This window comes from Coregonus lavaretus (assembly GCF_964263955.1).
Source record: "Coregonus lavaretus genome assembly, chromosome: 8".
NCBI classification, from domain to species: Eukaryota; Metazoa; Chordata; class Actinopteri; order Salmoniformes; family Salmonidae; genus Coregonus; species Coregonus lavaretus.
In genome coordinates, this window is record NC_139995.1 from 11,605,230 (window position 1) to 11,623,137 (window position 17,908).

At 46.0% G+C, this 17,908-nt stretch overlaps 1 protein-coding gene across 1 annotated transcript in view; it reads left to right on the forward strand.

Moving 5' to 3' along the window:
* LOC311133830 (guanine nucleotide-binding protein G(i) subunit alpha-2-like) overlaps positions 1-17,908 on the forward strand; it is a 209,008-nt gene that overhangs the window by 126,167 nt on the left and 64,933 nt on the right. Inside the window, exons 2-3 of the mRNA XM_084167424.1 lie at positions 1,458-1,500; positions 15,458-15,599. Of these exons, the coding sequence (XP_084023550.1) occupies positions 1,458-1,500; positions 15,458-15,599 (185 nt within the window). The remainder of the gene's footprint in view (positions 1-1,457; positions 1,501-15,457; positions 15,600-17,908) is intronic.

Here is a 17,908-nt window from a genome sequence, read left to right on the forward strand (position 1 = left end):
CCCCACACATACACTCTTAGATAAAAAGATGCTAAGTAAACCATACAGGGTTCTTCAGTTTGTCCCCCTAAGGGAACTTTTTGCAGAGGGTTCTATCTAGATCTCTCTGTGTGGTTCTTCAAAGAACCCCCTGTATATCGTTTTACCTAGAACTCTCCATGAAGACTTCAACTGAAAACCCTTTTAATGTTGGCGGGTTCTTCCTGGAATATTTATTCACCCACAACCTACTTTCAAAATGAATGCCACAGTAAAATTGATAAGACTACCCAAACCATTTAAACTGGAACAACCATTTCAGTAACGGGTGCAATAAACCTAACTGATTGGATTAGTTTAGAAAAATGTATGTTATTTATCTTTGTGTAGCATAAGATTAACCAATGTACATGCAAAAACACAGATATTTAAAAACAATCCTAAAAAATCTAGTTGCAGTAGAGAATGCTGGGAAATATGATAATGATGAGGGTGGTTTTGATGGGACTGTTTTACTCTCCAAAGTGTAAAACAATAACTCTGGTTATTAACACCAACACTGGGGGTTATTTTACACCACTGAGTGTTAATTTCACTTGTACAGAGTGAAAAAGTTAGCTCCCGAATCAACACTAGAAATGTTACACACAGAAATCAACACTGGCCAATTTGCTGTGCAGGAATCACTTCAGGGTTTAATTATTATCTCCTCTCCTGGGCTTTAGCAGAGTGTTTACAATACTTCCTACAGAGAAGCAATGAGTAGAGATCTGTTGCTATGCAATGTGTTAACTGGCCATGAAATGGAATGCACTCTACCATTTTTTTTATTGAACCATTATTTAAGCAGGAAGTCATGCTGAGACCACAGTCTCTGCCACAGATCAGCCCTGCATGAACACATCAATAAACAACACTATACATATCTATACACATCAATTACACTATACATATCTATAAACAACAATTACACTATACATATCTATACACATCAATTACACAATACATGGAAAGCAAACACAAAACACTAAAAGCGAAACACAGTCATATGAAACAAACACATTCTTCAGTAAAAAGGCCCTCTAACATCTGCTTTAATTGTCCTAGAGGCACCAACGCCACCAACTTTAAGGACTAGTCACAGACGGATCCTTTATTAAAGTGAAAAATAAACCTCTGAGTGAATATAGAATGCAATATCCCCCATAACTATATATCATGTTCTTCTCAACAAATTGAAACAATATTAAACAACCCTGTACAGTGTAGCGAGAGAAAGGTGAGGTAGGCTGTCTGAGGTTGTCAGAGGGTCACTAGAGTTTTTGCAGGAGGAATGGTCATCATGGCTAGAGTTCAGCTGTGATTCAGCCGATGCACGCAATCCCACACACACAAACGCATGCACACGCAGTCTGCATAGAGATAATAGTCTAATGCAGATTCAACTCTAACCTGTGTGTTTCCTGTTCCTCCTACAGGTGCAGGGGAGTCGGGGAAGAGCACCATTGTCAAGCAGATGAAGTGAGTTACAGACACATCTTTAATCAACAGTTTCTCTAACTGATAAGGACACATCAAGACCTCCTTAATTTTAATAGATTATGCACACTATCCTCTTTTGGTTTCATCAGTCCTAGTCACCCAGTCCTCCTCACTCCTTGTGAGATTGATCTACAGTACTACTACTGACACATTGCTGATTCAGTCCTGGCAGACAGTCAATCAGGCATGTTGAACATATTAATTCGTTTTTTAGGCAGACACATGGAGGGCAAATCCTCTTGTCTTCCGGCCCATAATTGTCTTTGGCTACTGAAAGCACGAGTCTCAGTGCACCGAATGTTCAAGCCCTGTGGTTACTGTAATGACTGTGATCAAGCCGACACTCAATGACACGGACACGTTCACCAATGACGTATACAAAACATATGTGTATGTTTATGCCTCACTTACAGACACAGACACACGCACCCCCCCCCCCCCCCCCCCCCCTCAAATGGTTTAATTATTCACATTCATGTGGGCTAGCCAGCCGATGAATCCATTGTTAATGAGTGTAGAGTACAGACTGCAGCTCTAAGCCCAGGTTATTACTGTAACACGGCCATACAGGAAAATCTGTACCTGGGAGACAGACACACACTCATAACACACCAGCCGGCTCAGCACTTTAAGCATTAGCTCCGTCTCTTACCACAGAGATCATGTGTCAACATAAAAGGAGACCAGGGAGACCAGTAAAATGTTGTAAAAATGGTTGGTTTGGTATTGGTTTCGATAGAAGACAAAAATGCTATGGTGTGTGTGACATCATCTATAATAATTTGGCTGTTCTAAGGGACAGATCGCAATTTACTGGGGGAGAGGGGTGATCCAAATTAGGGAACTTCTTTTTTTTTTGCTCTGGGGAGGGTATGTGGTTTTTTATTGGGCACCGGGAGGGTAGTGCGTTTTTTCCCCTGGTTTACGTTCGCTATTTGCAGGTTTTACTATACAATTTCTTCCATCCTAGACACATTTCCTAATCTGCTTGCATGCGCCTCCCTTTTATCAAGGTGTTTTGGTACTTCCCTTATGCACTACACTTCTCTGTGTGCTAACTTTTACAATACTTCCTCATATGAACTCTAACTCAGTAAAATCAATGAAATTGTTGCATGTTGCGTTTATATTTTTGTTCAGCATATATACAGTGGGGGAAAAAAGTATTTAGTCAGCCACCAATTGTGCAAGTTCTCCCACTTAAAAAGATGAGAGAGGCCTGTAATTTTCATCATAGGTACATGTCAACTATGACAGACAAAATGAGAAAAGAAAATCCAGAAAATCACATTGTAGGATTTTTTATGAATTTATTTGCAAATTATGGTGGAAAATAAGTATTTGGTCAATTAAAAAAAATTCTCAATACTTTGTTATATACCCTTTGTTGGCAATGACACAGGTCAAACGTTTTCTGTAAGTCTTCACAAGGTTTTCACACACTGTTGCTGGTATTTTGGCCCATTCCTCCATGCAGATCTCCTCTAGATCAGTGATGTTTTGGGGCTGTCGCTGGGCAACATGGACTTTCAACTCCCTCCAAAGATTTTCTATGGGGTTGAGATCTGGAGACTGGCTAGGCCACTCCAGGACCTTGAAATGCTTCTTACGAAGCCACTCCTTCGTTGCCCGGGCGGTGTGTTTGGGATCATTGTCATGCTGAAAGACCCAGCCACGTTTCATCTTCAATGCCCTTGCTGATGGAAGGAGGTTTTCACTCAAAATCTCATGATACATGGCCCCATTCATTCTTTCCTTTACACGGATCAGTCGTCCTGGTCCCTTTGCAGAAAAACAGCCCCAAAGCATGATGTTTCCACCCCCATGCTTACAGTATGTATGGTGTTCTTTGGATGCAACTCAGCATTCTTTGTCCTCCAAAAACGACGAGTTGAGTTTTTACCAAAAAGTTCTATTTTGGTTTCATCTGACCATATGACATTCTCCCAATCCTCTTCTGGATCATCCAAATGCACTCTAGCAAACTTCAGACGGGCCTGGACATGTACTGGCTTAAGCAGGGGGACACATCTCGCACTGCAGGATTTGAGTCCCTGGCGGCGTAGTGTGTTACTGATGGTAGGCTTTGTTACTTTGGTCCCAGCTCTCTGCAGGTCATTCACTAGGTCCCCCCGTGTGGTTCTGGGATTTTTGCTCACCGTTCTTTTGATCATTTTGACCCCACGGGGTGAGATCTTGCGTGGAGCCCCAGATCGAGGGAGATTATCAGTGGTCTTGTATGTCTTCCATTTCCTAATAATTGCTCCCACAGTTGATTTCTTCAAACCAAGCTGCTTACCTATTGCAGATTCAGTCTTCCCAGCCTGGTGCAGGTCTACAATTTTATTTCTGGTGTCCTTTGACAGCTCTTTGGTCTTGGCCATTGTGGAGTTTGGAGTGTGACTGTTTGAGGTTGTGGACAGGTGTCTTTTTATACTGATAACAAGTTCAAACAGGTGCCATTAATACAGGTAACGAGTGGAGGACAGAGGAGCCTCTTAAAGAAGAAATTACAGGTCAGTGAGAGCCAGAAATCTTGCTTGTTTGTAGGTGACCAAATACTTATTTTCCACCATAATTTGCAAATAAATTCATTAAAATACCTACAATGTCATTTTCTGGAGAAAAAAAATCTCAATTTGTCTGTCATAGTTGACGTGTACCTATGACGAAAATTACAGGCCTCTCTCATCTTTTTAAGTGGGAGAACTTGCACAATTGGTGGCTGACTAAATACTTTTTTTGAGATTGAGGCAGATGGTGCACTTAATGAAATAAGATTAATAGTGGGGCTTTAATTTTGTTGTACTCTTGAGAGTATAATTGATATATGGTCTACCATCGTTTTGTTTGAGGGAGGGCATAAATGACAAATAACAATTACAAAATACAACTACAAAATACCCTAAATACCAACATACAGTGGGGAGAACAAGTATTTGATACACTGCCGTTTCCTACTTACAAAGCATGTAGAGGTCTGTAATTTTTATCATAGGTACACAAAAATCCAGAAAATCACATTGTATGATTTTTAAGTAATTAATTTGCATTTTATTGCATGACATAAGTATTTGATACATCATAAAAGCAGAACATAATATTTGTTACAGAAACCTTTGTTTGCAATTACAGAGATCATACGTTTCCTGTAGGTCTTGACCAGGTTTGCACACACTGCAGCAGTGATTTTGGCCCACTCCTCCATACAGACCTTCTCCAGATCCTTCAGGTTTCGGGCCTGTCGCTGGGCAATACGGACTTTCAGCTCCCTCCAAAAATTTTCTATTGGGTTCAGGTCTGGAGACTGGCTAGGCCACTCCATGACCTTGAGATGCTTCTTACGGAGCCACTCCTTAGTTGCCCTGGCTGTGTGTTTCGGGTTGTTGTCATGCTGGAAGACCCAGCCACGACCCATCTTCAATGCTCTTACTGAGGGAAGGAGGTTGTTGGCCAAGATCTTGCGATACATGGCCCCATCCATCCTCCCGTCAATACGGTGCAGTCGTCCTGTCCCCTTTGCAGAAAAGCATCCCCAAAGAATGATGTTTCCACCTCCATGCTTCAAGGTTGGGATGGTGTTCTTGGGGTTGTACTCATCCTTCTTCTTCCTCCAAACACGGCGAGTGGAGTTTAGACCAAAAAGCTACATTTTTGTCTCATCAGACCACATGACCTTCTCCCATTCCTCCTCTGGATCATCCAGATGGTCATTGGCAAACTTCAGACGGGCCTGGACATGCGCTGGCTTGAGCAGGGGGACCTTGCGTGTGCTGCAGGATTTTAATCCATGACGGCGTAGTGTGTTACTAATGGTTTTCTTTGAGACTGTGGTCCCAGCTCTCTTCAGGTCATTGACCAGGTCCTGTCGTGTAGTTCTGGGCTGATCCCTCACCTTCCTCATGATCATTGATGCCCCACAAGGTGAGATCTTACATGGAGCCCCAGACCGATGGTGATTGACCGTCATCTTGAACTTCTTCCATTTTCTAATAATTGCGCCAACAGTTGTTGCCTTCTCACCAAGCAGCTTGCCTATTGTCCTGTAGCCCATTCCAGCCTTGTGCAGGTCTACAATTGTATTGTCCTTACACAGTTCTCTGGTCTTGGCCATTGTGGAGAGGTTGGAGTCTGTTTGATTGAGTGTGTGGACAGGTGTCTTTTATACAGGTAACGAGTTCAAACAGGTGCAGTTAATACAGGTAATGAGTGGAGAACAGGAGGGCTTCTTAAAGAAAAACTAACAGGTCTGTGAGAGCCGGAATTCTTACTGGTTGGTAGGTGATCAAATACTTATGTCATGCAATAAAATGCAATTTAATTACTTAAAAATCATACAATGTGATTTTCTGGATTTTTGTTTTAGATTCCGTCTCTCACAGTTGAAGTGTACCTATGATAAAACTTACAGACCTCTACATGCTTTGTAAGCAAAATCGGCAGTGTTAGGGAACGTTACTGGTTATGTTACAACGTTACTGCCATTAAAAGTAACTTGTTACATTACACCGTTACTTACTGTGGAAAGTAACTCGTTAGTCATTACATTACTTTTGCATTACCAAAAAAAAAGAAAACCCTCTGAAAATGCCTTGGTTATTGTTATGTCCAGTAGAGGGGGCACACTACCTTAGAATGGCTTGCCTACTTAGAAATCGCGGGATTTTCAAAGTTGAACGTTCCGCTAAGCACTTAAAGAGTTGTCAATGCACCTCACTGTCAGCATCACTGATGTCATCGGACATCATGGGAGAACTTAAGACTGAGATCTCTGTCAGATTTCCTAATAGTTGTGTCCATTGTTTTATTAAATTGAACCGTGTATTTTGCAATAAACAATGTCTTATTTTTTAATCGCATTATTATTTGGACTTTGTAGTTCAACATCCTATATTGAAATGTAACTGCTCCACAAAAAAATGTGTGATGGAGGAGAAATGTATACACATTATGATAATAAAGAAAGTTGTATAAATAATAGCTTATGTCCAAGTGTTCTAACGAAATTCCACATTAAACTATTGAAATGTTTGATGAATGCAAAGACAAGTGTTGAATCACAACGTAATTCTATCTTGATGAATCCAACACCAACAAAATGAACATTGTCCATAAATCAAAACCAACATATAGGCAGCTTTATGAAACAAAATAAACAATGCATTCGGAAAGAATTCAGACCCCTTTACTTTTTCCACATTTTGTTACGTTACAGCCTTATTCTAAAATGGATTAAATTGTTTCCATCATCAATCTACACACAATACCCCATAATGACAAAGCAAAAATGAAATATCACATTTACATAAGTATTCAGACCGTTTACTCAGTACTTTGTTGAAGCACCTTCGGCAGCAATTACAGCCTCAAGTCTTCTTGGGTATGACGCTACAAGCTAGGCACACCTGTATTTGGGGAATTTCTCCCATTCTTCTCTACAGATCCTCTCAAGCTCTGTCAGGTTGGATGGGGAGCATCGCTGCACAGCTATTTTCAGGTCTCTCCAGAGATGTTCGATCAGGTTCAAGGCAAGGCTCTGGCTCAAGGACATTCAGAGACTTGTCCCGAAGCCACTCCTGCATTATCCGGTTGGAAGGTGAACCTTCGCCCCAGTCTGAGGTCCTGAGCGCTCTGGAGAAGGTTTTCATCAAGGATCTCTCTGTACTTTGCTCCGTTCATCTTTGCCTCGATCCTGACTAGTCTCCCAGTCCCTGCTGCTGAAAAACATCCCCGCAGCATGATGCTGCCACCACTATGCTTCACCGTAGAGATGGTGCCAGGTTTCCTCCAGACTTGACGCTTGGCATTCAGGCCAAAGAGTTCAATCTTGGTTTCATCAGACCAGAGAATCTTGTTTCTCATGGTCTGAGAGTACTTTAGGTGCCTTTTGGTAAACTCCAATCGGGCTGTTATGTGCCTTTTACTGAGGAGTGGCTTCTGTCTGGCCACTCTACCATAAAGGCCTGATTGGTGGAGTGCTGCAAAAATGGTTGTCCTTCTGGAAGTTTCTCCCATCTCCACAGAGGAACTCTGGAGCTCTGTCAGAGTGACCATCAGGTTCTTGATCACCTCCCTGTCCAAGGCCCTTCTCCCACGATTGCTCAGTTTGGCCGGGCGGCCAGCTCTAGGAAGAGTTTTGGTGGTTCCAAACTTCTTCCATTTAAGAATGATGGAGGCCACTGTGTTCTTGGGGACATTCAATGCTGCAGAAATTTTTTGGTACCCTTCCCCAGATCTGTGCCTCGACACAATCCTGTCTCGGCGCTGTACAGATAATTCCTTCAACCTCATGGCTTGGTTTTTGCTCTGACATGCACTGTCAACTGTGGGACCTTATATAGACAGGTGTGTGCCTTTCCAAATTATGTCCAATCAATTGAATTTACCACTGGCGGAATCCAATCAGTTGTAGAAACATCTCAAGAATGATCATTGGAAACAGGATGCACTTGAGCTCAATTTCGAGTCTCATAGCAAAGGGTCTGAATACCTAGAGTTGAAGTCGGAAGTTTACATACACTTAGGTTGGAGTCATTAAAACTTGTTTTTCAACCACTCCACACATTTCTTGTTAACAAACTATAGTTTTGGCAAGTCAGTTAGGACATCCACTTTGTGCATGACACAAGTAATTTTTCCAACAATTGTTTGCAGACAGATTATTTCACTTATAATTCACTGTATCACAATTCCAGTGGGTCAGAAGTTTACATACACTAAGTTGACTGTGCCTTTAAACAGTTTGGAAAATTCCAGAAAATGATGTCATGGCTTTAGAAGCTTCTGATAGGCTAATTGACATAATTTGAATCAATTGGAGGTGTACCTGTGGATGTATTTCAAGGCCTACCTTCAAACTCAGTGCCTCTTTGCTTAACATCATGGGAAAATCAAAAGAAATCAGCCAAGACCTCAGAAAAAAAACTGTAGACCTCCACAAGTCTGGTTCATCCTTGGGAGCAATTTCCAAATGCCTGAAGGTACCACGTTCATCTGTACAAACAATAGTACGCAAGTATAAACACCATGGGACCATGCAGCCGTCATAATACCGCTCAGGAAGGAGACGCGTTTTGTCTCCTAGAGATGAACGTACTTTGGTGCGAAAAGTGCAAATCAATCCCAGAACAACAGCAAAGGACATTGTGAAGCTGGAGGAAACAGGTACAAAAGTATCTATATCCACAGTAAAAACGAGTCCTATATCGACATAACCTGAAAGGCCGCTCAGCAAGGAAGAGGCCACTGCTCCAAAACCGCCATAAAAAAAAGCCAGACTATGGTTTGCAACTGCACATGGGGACAAAGATCGTACTTTTTGGAGAAATGTCCTCTGGTCTGATTAAACAAAAATAGAACTGTTTGGCCATAATGACCATCGTTATGTTTGGAAGAAAAAGGGGAACGCTTGCAAGCCGAAGAACACCATCCCAACCATGAAGCACGGGGGTGGCAGCATTATTGTCACGGTTTCGGCCGAGGCTGCCTCTCTCCCTTGTTCGGGCAGGCTTCGGCGTTCGTTGTCTCCGGAATACTAGCTGCCACCGTTGTATGTTTCATGTTCGTTTGCTTTTGTCTGAGTGTTGTCACACCTGTTTTCATTTAGTGTCATTAGTGTCCTATTTAGTTCCCGTTGTGTTTGTCAGGTGTTGTGTATTATTGATTGTGTCAGACGTGTTTTCGCTCGGTTGAGCTTCTCTCCACTGCGCTGGAGTTTACGCATCTGTTTGTGCGCTGTTTTGTTTCTTTTTCGCCTTCGTGCGTATTACGCCTTCGGGCAAGTGTTGTCCGTTTGCCGTGTTTCGGCTTAATACAAGTCTGTTGGATTATCCGTCTGCGTCCTGCGTTTGATTCCGCCACTGCACCTACAGCACGCCTTGACAGAATAATACACCACAATGGAATCAGCAGGAGCCGCAGCAGCCCAGGCGACTCTGGAGGACAGGGTCCGGGAGCAATGGGACCAGATCCTGCAGATGGGGACTGCACTGCAGGAGGTGATCACCACCATCCGAGGCTGGGGGACGCCTTCACCGCCACCCTCCGTGCCAGCACCATCGGCCAGTCAGCCTATTCCCGCACAAGAACCCCGAGGAGTCCGACTCTCGCTCCCGAGGGCTTACGATGGGACCGCGGCCGGGTGCCAGGGTTTCCTTCTCCAGGTGGAGCTGTACCTGGCCACCGTGCATCCGGCGCCCTCGGGACATGAGAGCGTGTCCGCCCTGATCTCCTGCCTGTCCGGGAAGGCGTTGGAGTGGGCCAACGCGGAGTGGAGGAGGATCGACGCGGACACCATAACATACAACGAGTTCTCCCGCCGCTTCAAGGCGGTGTTTGACCATCCCCCGGAGGGGAAAGCGGCGGGGGAGCATCTGGTCTTCCTCCGGCAGGGGAGGAGGAGTGCTCAGGAGTTCGCCCTCGAATTCCGTACTCTAGCGGCAGATGCAGGGTGGAATGATCGGGCCCTCGTCGATCACTACAGGTGTAGTCTACGAGAGGACGTCCGTCGGGAGCTGGCCTGTAGGGACACCAGCCTCACGTTCGACCAGTTGGTCGACATGTCCATCAGGCTGGATAACCTGCTAGCTACCCGCGGGCGTTCCGAGGGGGGTCCGTCCATTTCACCCTCCAGCGCTTCCGAGCCGTGCCCCATGGAGCTGGGGGGCGCTGGCGCTAGAGAGAGGAGGGGTCGGCATACTAGGGGGTCCATCCCTTGCACCAACTGTGGTCAGGGAGGACACACCGCGGCTAGGTGCTGGGGATGGCCTCCTAGGGGAGAGGACGACAGGTCCCGCACTGGGGATTCCCTCCAGGTGAGTAGGCGCCCCACTCACCCAGAGCTCTCTGTTGCACATTTTTGTATGCCTGTGCGTTTTCCACAGGTAGCACCTCATTCCCAGCATAAGGCGCTGGTAGATTCAGGCGCGGCTGGGAATTTTATTGATAAAAAGTTTTGTTTAGCGTTAGGGATTCCCCTTCTTCCTGTTGATGTTCCTTTCCCCGTTCATGCCCTAGATAGCCGTCCGTTGGGTACGGGCTTGATCAGGGAGGTCACGGCGCCACTTAGGATGTGTGCGCAGGGGGGTCATCAGGAGATGATTCAGCTATTTCTGATTGACTCTCCTGCGTATCCGGTGGTGCTGGGCATGCCCTGGTTGAGTACCCATAACCCATCCATTTCGTGGCAGGAGAGGGCTCTGATGGAGTGGTCTGCTCAGTGTGTGGGTAGATGTTTGGGCGTTTCCGTAAGGGCTACCTCGGTGGAGAGTCCAAACCAGGTGCCCGCATTGCACGTTCCCCCTGAGTATGGGGATTTGGCTATTGCGTTTAGTAAGGCGAGGGCGACGCAGTTGCCGCCCCATAGGCAGGGAGATTGTGCGATAGACCTCCAGGCAGGAGCTGCGCTCCCACGGAGCCATGTGTATCCTCTGTCTCAAGAGGAGAAGAAAGCTATGGAGACTTACATAGAAGAATCTCTGAGACAAGGATACATACGGCCTTCCACTTCCCCTGCGTCCTCGAGTTTCTTTTTTGTGAAGAAAAAGGATGGTGGTTTGCGCCCGTGCATCGATTACCGTGGTCTCAATCAGATTACGGTGAAGTACAGTTATCCACTCCCGCTGATTGTGACCATGACTGAGTCGTTGCATGGGGCGCGTTTCTTCACTAAATTAGATCTCAGGAGCGCGTACAACTTGGTGCGCATCAGGGAGGGCGATGAATGGAAGACAGCCTTTAGTACCACCTCGGGCCATTACGAGTATCTGGTCATGCCATACGGGTTGATGAACGCTCCGTCAGTTTTCCAATCATTCGTGGATGAGATCTTCAGGGACATGCAGGGGCAGGGGGTGGTTGTGTACATTGATGACATTCTCGTGTACTCGCCTACCCGTGTCGAGCATGTGGCCCTGGTGCGTAGAGTGTTGCGGAGGCTGGTGGAGCACGACCTGTATGTGAAGGCAGAGAAGTGTCTGTTTTTCCAGGAGTCGGTCTCCTTTTTGGGGTATCAGTTGTCTGCGTCAGGGGTGAAGATGGAGGTAGACCGGGTGTCGGCCGTGCGTAGTTGGCAAACACCAACCACTGTGAAGGAGGTGCAGCAGTTTTTGGGGTTTGCGAATTACTACCGGATGTTTATCCGGGGTTTTGGACAGGTGGCAGCTCCCATCACGTCTCTTTTGAAGGGGGTCCAGTGCGTCTGCAGTGGTCGGCCGAGGCGGACAGGGCGTTTGGGAGGCTGAAGGACCTGTTTACCTCGGCCCCGGTGCTGGCGCATCCGGATCCCTCTTTGCCGTTCCAGGTAGAGGTGGACGCGTCAGAGGCCGGTCTAGGAGCCGTGCTTTCACAACGGTCTGGCGCGCCACCTAAACTCCGCCCCTGTGCCTTTTATTCTAAGAAGCTCAGTCCGGCGGAGCGGAACTATGACGTAGGGGACAGGGAGCTGTTAGCCGTGGTACAGGCCCTAAAGGTGTGGAGGCACTGGCTTGAGGGGGCTCAACACCCTTTCCTCATTTTGACGGACCACCGTAACCTGGAGTACATCCGGGCAGCGAGGAGGCTGAACCCTCGCCAGGCAAGATGGAATATGTTCTTGACCAGGTTTACTTTTAAGATCACGTACATCCCTGGGTCACAGAATGGTAAGGCAGATGCGCTGTCTCGGCGGTATGACACGGAGGAGAGGTCCGTGGAGCCCACTCCCATACTGCCGGAGTCGTGTCTGGTGGCACCGGTAGTGTGGGAGGTCGATGCTGAACTCGAGCGGGCGTTACGCACCGACCCTAGTCCACCACAGTGCCCGGAGGGTCGGAAGTACGTTCCGCTCGAGGTTCGGGATCGATTGATCTATTGGGCTCACACGTCACCCTCCTCTGGACATCCGGGTATCGGCCGGACAGTGCACTGTCTTAGTGCCAAGTACTGGTGGCCCACGTTGGCAAGGGATGTGAGGGTTTATGTTTCCTCCTGCTCGGTGTGCGCCCAGTGTAAGGCGCCTAGACATCTGCCTAGGGGTAAGTTACTACCCCTGCCCGTGCCACAACGACCATGGTCCCACCTCTCGGTGGATTTCCTTACTGACCTTCCTCCTTCACAGGGGAATACCACTATACTGGTCGTTGTGGACCGGTTTTCTAAGGCCTGTCGTTTGCTCCCCATGCCGGGCCTTCCTACCGCCCTGCAAACTGCCGAAGCCCTATTCACCCATGTGTTCCGGCACTACGGGGTACCCGAGGATATTGTGTCTGATCGGGGTCCCCAATTTACCTCCAGAGTCTGGCGGTTGGGGGTCTCGGTGAGCCTCACCTCGGGTTACCACCCGGAGAGTAATGGGCAGGTGGAACGTGTAAACCAGGATGTGGGCAGGTTTCTTAGAACATACTGCCAGGACCGGCCGGAGGAGTGGGCAAGGTACGTTCCCTGGGCCGAAATGGCCCAGAATTCCCTACGCCATTCATCCACTAACCTAACCCCTTTCCAATGTGTGTTAGGTTACCAGCCGGTTCTGGCACCCTGGCAGCAGAGCCAGATCGAGGCTCCTGCGGTGGATGAGTGGGCGAGGCGCTCGGAGGAGACATGGAACGCTGCACACGTCCACCTGCAGCGGGCCCTCCGACGTCATAAGGCGAGCGCTGATTTCCACCGCAGTGAGGGACCGGTGTACGCACCTGGTGATCGAGTCTGGCTCTCTACCAGGAACCTGCCCCTCCGCCTGCCCTGTCGGAAACTGGGTCGGCGGTTTGTAGGGCCATTTAAAGTCCTGGGAAGGTTGAACGAGGTGTGTTATAAATTACAGCTACCTGTTGAATATAAAAGTATTAACCCCTCGTTCCATGTGTCCCTTCTCAGGCCGGTGGTAGCTGGCCCACTCCAAGACAGAGAGATCTTGGAGACTCCTCCGCCCCCATTGGACATCGAGGGGGCACCGGCGTACTCCGTGAGGTCCATCTTGGATTCGAGACGTCGGATGGGGGGTCTCCAGTATCTAGTGGAGTGGGAGGGGTACGGTCCGGAGGAGCGTTGCTGGGTGCCGAGGAGAGACATTTTGGACCCGTCTCTCCTGACGGAATTCCATCGTGGGCACCCGACGCGCCCAGCTCCGCGTCCTCCGGGTCGTCCCCGAGGCCGGAGTCAGCGCACGTCTGGAGCCGCGCGTCAAGGAGGGGGTATTGTCACGGTTTCGGCCGAGGCTGCCTCTCTCCCTTGTTCGGGCAGGCTTCGGCGTTCGTTGTCTCCGGAATACTAGCTGCCACCGTTGTATGTTTCATGTTCGTTTGCTTTTGTCTGAGTGTTGTCACACCTGTTTTCATTTAGTGTCATTAGTGTCCTATTTAGTTCCCGTTGTGTTTGTCAGGTGTTGTGTATTATTGATTGTGTCAGACGTGTTTTCGCTCGGTTGAGCTTCTCTCCACTGCGCTGGAGTTTACGCATCTGTTTGTGCGCTGTTTTGTTTCTTTTTCGCCTTCGTGCGTATTACGCCTTCGGGCAAGTGTTGTCCGTTTGCCGTGTTTCGGCTTAATACAAGTCTGTTGGATTATCCGTCTGCGTCTTGCGTTTGATTCCGCCACTGCACCTACAGCACGCCTTGACAATTATGCTGTGTGGGTGCTTTGCTGCAGGAGGGACTGGTGCACTTCACAAAATAGATGGCATCATGAGGAAGGAAAATTATGTGGATATATTGAAGCAACATCTCAAGACATCAGTCAGGAAGTTAAAGCTTGGTCGCAAATGGATCTTCCAAATGGACAATGACCCCAAGCATACTTACAAAGTTGTGGCAAAATGGTTTAAGGACAACAAGGTCAAGGTATTGGAGTGGCCATCACAAAGCCCTGACCTCAATCCTATAGAACATTTGTGGGCAGAACTGAAAAAGCGTGTGCAAGGAAGGAGGCCTACAAACCTGATTCAGTTACACCAGCTCTGTCAGGAGGAATGGGCCAAAATTCACCCAATTTATTGTGGGAAGCTTGTGGAAGGCTACCCGAAACATTTGACCCAAGTTAAACAATTTAAAGGCAATGCTACCAAATACTAATTGAGAGTATGTAAACCTCTGACCCACTGGGAATGTGATGAAAGAAATAAAAGCTGAAGTAAATCATTCTCTCTACTATTATTCTGACATTTCACATTCTTAAAATAAAGTGGTGATCCTAACTGACCTAAGACAGGGAGTATTTACTAGGATTAAATGTCAGGAATTTTGAAAAACTGAGTTTAAATGTATTTGGCTAAACGTCCGACTTCAACTGTATGTAAATAAGGCATTTCTGTTTTTTATTTTTAATACATTTGCACAATAACTAAAAACCTGTTTTCGCTTCATCATTATGGGGTATTGTGTGTAGATTGATGAGGACATTTTTTTATTTAATCAATTTTAGAATAAGGCTGTAACGTAACAAAATGTGGAAAAAGTGAAGGGGGTCTATATATTTTCTGAATGCACTGTACATATTAAAGCCACTAAATACAGGCCATTAAGTCACAACAAGCCCGACTTGAAATATCAACATGAAAATTCAAATAACCTGCACATTAATCTGCTGACCACGAATGCAAACTGTCAGATAAATCCTAAACATAATGCAATAAATGGCATGCAAACAAAGGAATTATTACAATCATCAAATACGCATACATGTTAATTTAGTTCACTCGGGGCGACAGGTTTAGCCAAACAGAAATCTAGGTTTGGCTGTTTTAGAGCAGAAGCACCGTCATCCTCAGCATCAACTGCAATCGGCTGGCGTGGGTCTTTCTCCACCAGTCTTGTGGAGCTGTGCCTGGCCTGAAGGTGCTTCTTGATATTTGAAATTGAGTTCTTCACAGTTGACAGGTGCTAATTACATTGTAACGCATTACCCCCAACACTGTTCCTGACTTGAGTGACATCAGCAGTATGCTCAGGTATGTTTTCCTTCCCGATCAGGATCATCCATGAGGATGGCTACTCAGAAGATGAGTGTAAGCAGTACATAGCTGTGGTCTACAGCAACACCATCCAGTCCATCATGGCTATCATCAAGGCCATGGGCAACCTCAAGATCGACTACACAGAAGCCGCCAGAGAGGTAAGACACACATGCAAACACACACACACACACACACATTTGGGCGTGTTTTTTAGGCTCCTCTGTTTCTGCAGTCAGATGATTAGAGAAGAGGTCCAGCTTTACCTCTACACATCCACTAGAGCTCTTGAGTTACCATGTCCTGGGCCTTAAAGCCAAGGTTAGTCACTATCATCCATAACCACATGCTTGTTCCAAGGAGCCATTTCATGTACTAACACAGTTTGAAAAGAACAGCCAATAGGAAATTGTGCGTACCATCATGTAACCATTGAAATACCCCACCCTTTTGTCTGGCCCCCCATTAATGAGCACATGAAGGCCTTTCCACCTTGCAACTTTCCATGAGAACATTTCCCCAGGTGACTGAGTTGATTCCACAGGAGCTGGATCCTGCATAGATCCCAGATATATAAAGATATAGATATAGATAGATAAAGAAGTGCTTTATTTACAGTAATGTACTGTTAAACCAAAGTTTCTTTGAAATTTACGGTGACAGACTGTACTTTTTTTTTTTACAGTAACTAACAGGTAACTGGCTGCCAGTAAGTTACCATAAAAACAAGTTATGTTTTTTACAGTGTACCTAATTACTTACCTGAACACTTATCTGAAATCCAAACCACTGTGTAGACGGTATGTTGCTGCTCTGGAGAAGACCTGTGCTTAATCCTCTCTGCCGCTCCTGTTGGACGATGGAAACACAAAAAACATCAACAACAACAACAACAACAACCGTTCATCCCACCACTCAAAAATCCCAAACCACCACCCCCCTCCCAGTATCCTGAACAACAAGTTCCATCCCCTACTTTCTATTTTTAATGAAGTGATTTACCCCCTCCCCCAACCCAAACCCCTTACCCTAAAAATGGTTTGTATCTTATTCCCAACTATGTTGTCTAGAGGTTGACACAGGAACAGGACTCCCACGGGTCTTGCGGGTCCTACGGGATTCTAGCAGGAATGGGAGTCAAGTTCTAGAGTCAAGTACGGGACAGGACGGGACAGGATCAACAGTCCACAGGAACGGGTAGTACAGGAATAGTTATAAACTGAGTTTTTTGGGTGGAAATATGTCATGTGTGTAGCATGTGTAGGCTAGGCCTAATGAATGTAGCATGTGTAGGCTAGGCCTAATGAATGTAGCATGTGTAGGCTAGGCCCTTCTGTCGGCTCACTCCTGCGCCTCGCTTCAGTTGTAGCCAGTCAGTAATGCCAACCAATGTCAGTAGGCTAAATTAAGCCTTTTCATATTATTCTGTATGGAAATCCAAGACAGTTATGTCTTGTTGCAGCCAAGGACTCATCACTAACATTAACATTAGAGCCAAGGAAAGAGCAATATTTTAGCTAAATTTGATGGAGTTGTCTTTGACAAGCAGGAACCGAGTACACAACTTTTAAAAAAATGCTGGGTCTTAATCAAAATCAAATAGTCTACCAACCGGAGAGCGGGACAAGCGGCCTGAAGCGGCATAGCTGCTCTACTCCCAAAAACTTTACTGTCAAGCCCAATTGTTCACGTATTTAACTAAACCCGTGCCATCTGAGACGAAGAGTGAAATAAAAATAGATTATTTTATGCAGTACTGCCACTCAGCTTTTTTTTTATGTTCATGTTTTGTAAATGTTCATATGTGCGCAGTGCTCAGCTGTAGGCTACAGTTTTATTTAGGTGCTGTGCTGAGCAGACCTTCCTGCTGGGGTCTAGGTCCTCATCCTCCAGCCTTAATCCATCTGCATTTAGGTAATTTAGAATACGCTCTTATCCAGAGCGACTTATGCCTACATTCAGTGCATTTAACTAAAATAGGTAAGACAACCACATATCACAGTCGCATATTGCATTACTGAAATTATTTTCAATACTTCCTAAACAAACACAATAGCCTACATATTTCTGCGCACAAAAATGGGCATGGGACAGGGTGTAGTGATTTTTATCTGTAAGGGACAGCAAGTTCCACGGTTATTCCAGGGACAGTACAGGAAAGTAATTGACAGGACAAGACAAGAATGCATTTTCACTCCCGTGTCAACCTTTAATGCTGTCCTCACTGTGATCTGGTGTACAGTTTTGACAGCTAGCATAAACAGTAGCCCAATAAATCCATAAGAGAGAGGAGTTGCTTTTTCTTGGTTGGCTTTATGGACAATTTGTAAACTGAAATACAGAAAGGAAACATTCCTTAATACCAAACGATAACAAGGCAAACCTAACATTTAAGAATAACAACTAAGAAATAAATACAGACGTTCCATAACAGTAGCCAGGCTAGAAAGCAGAACCATATAACAGTAGC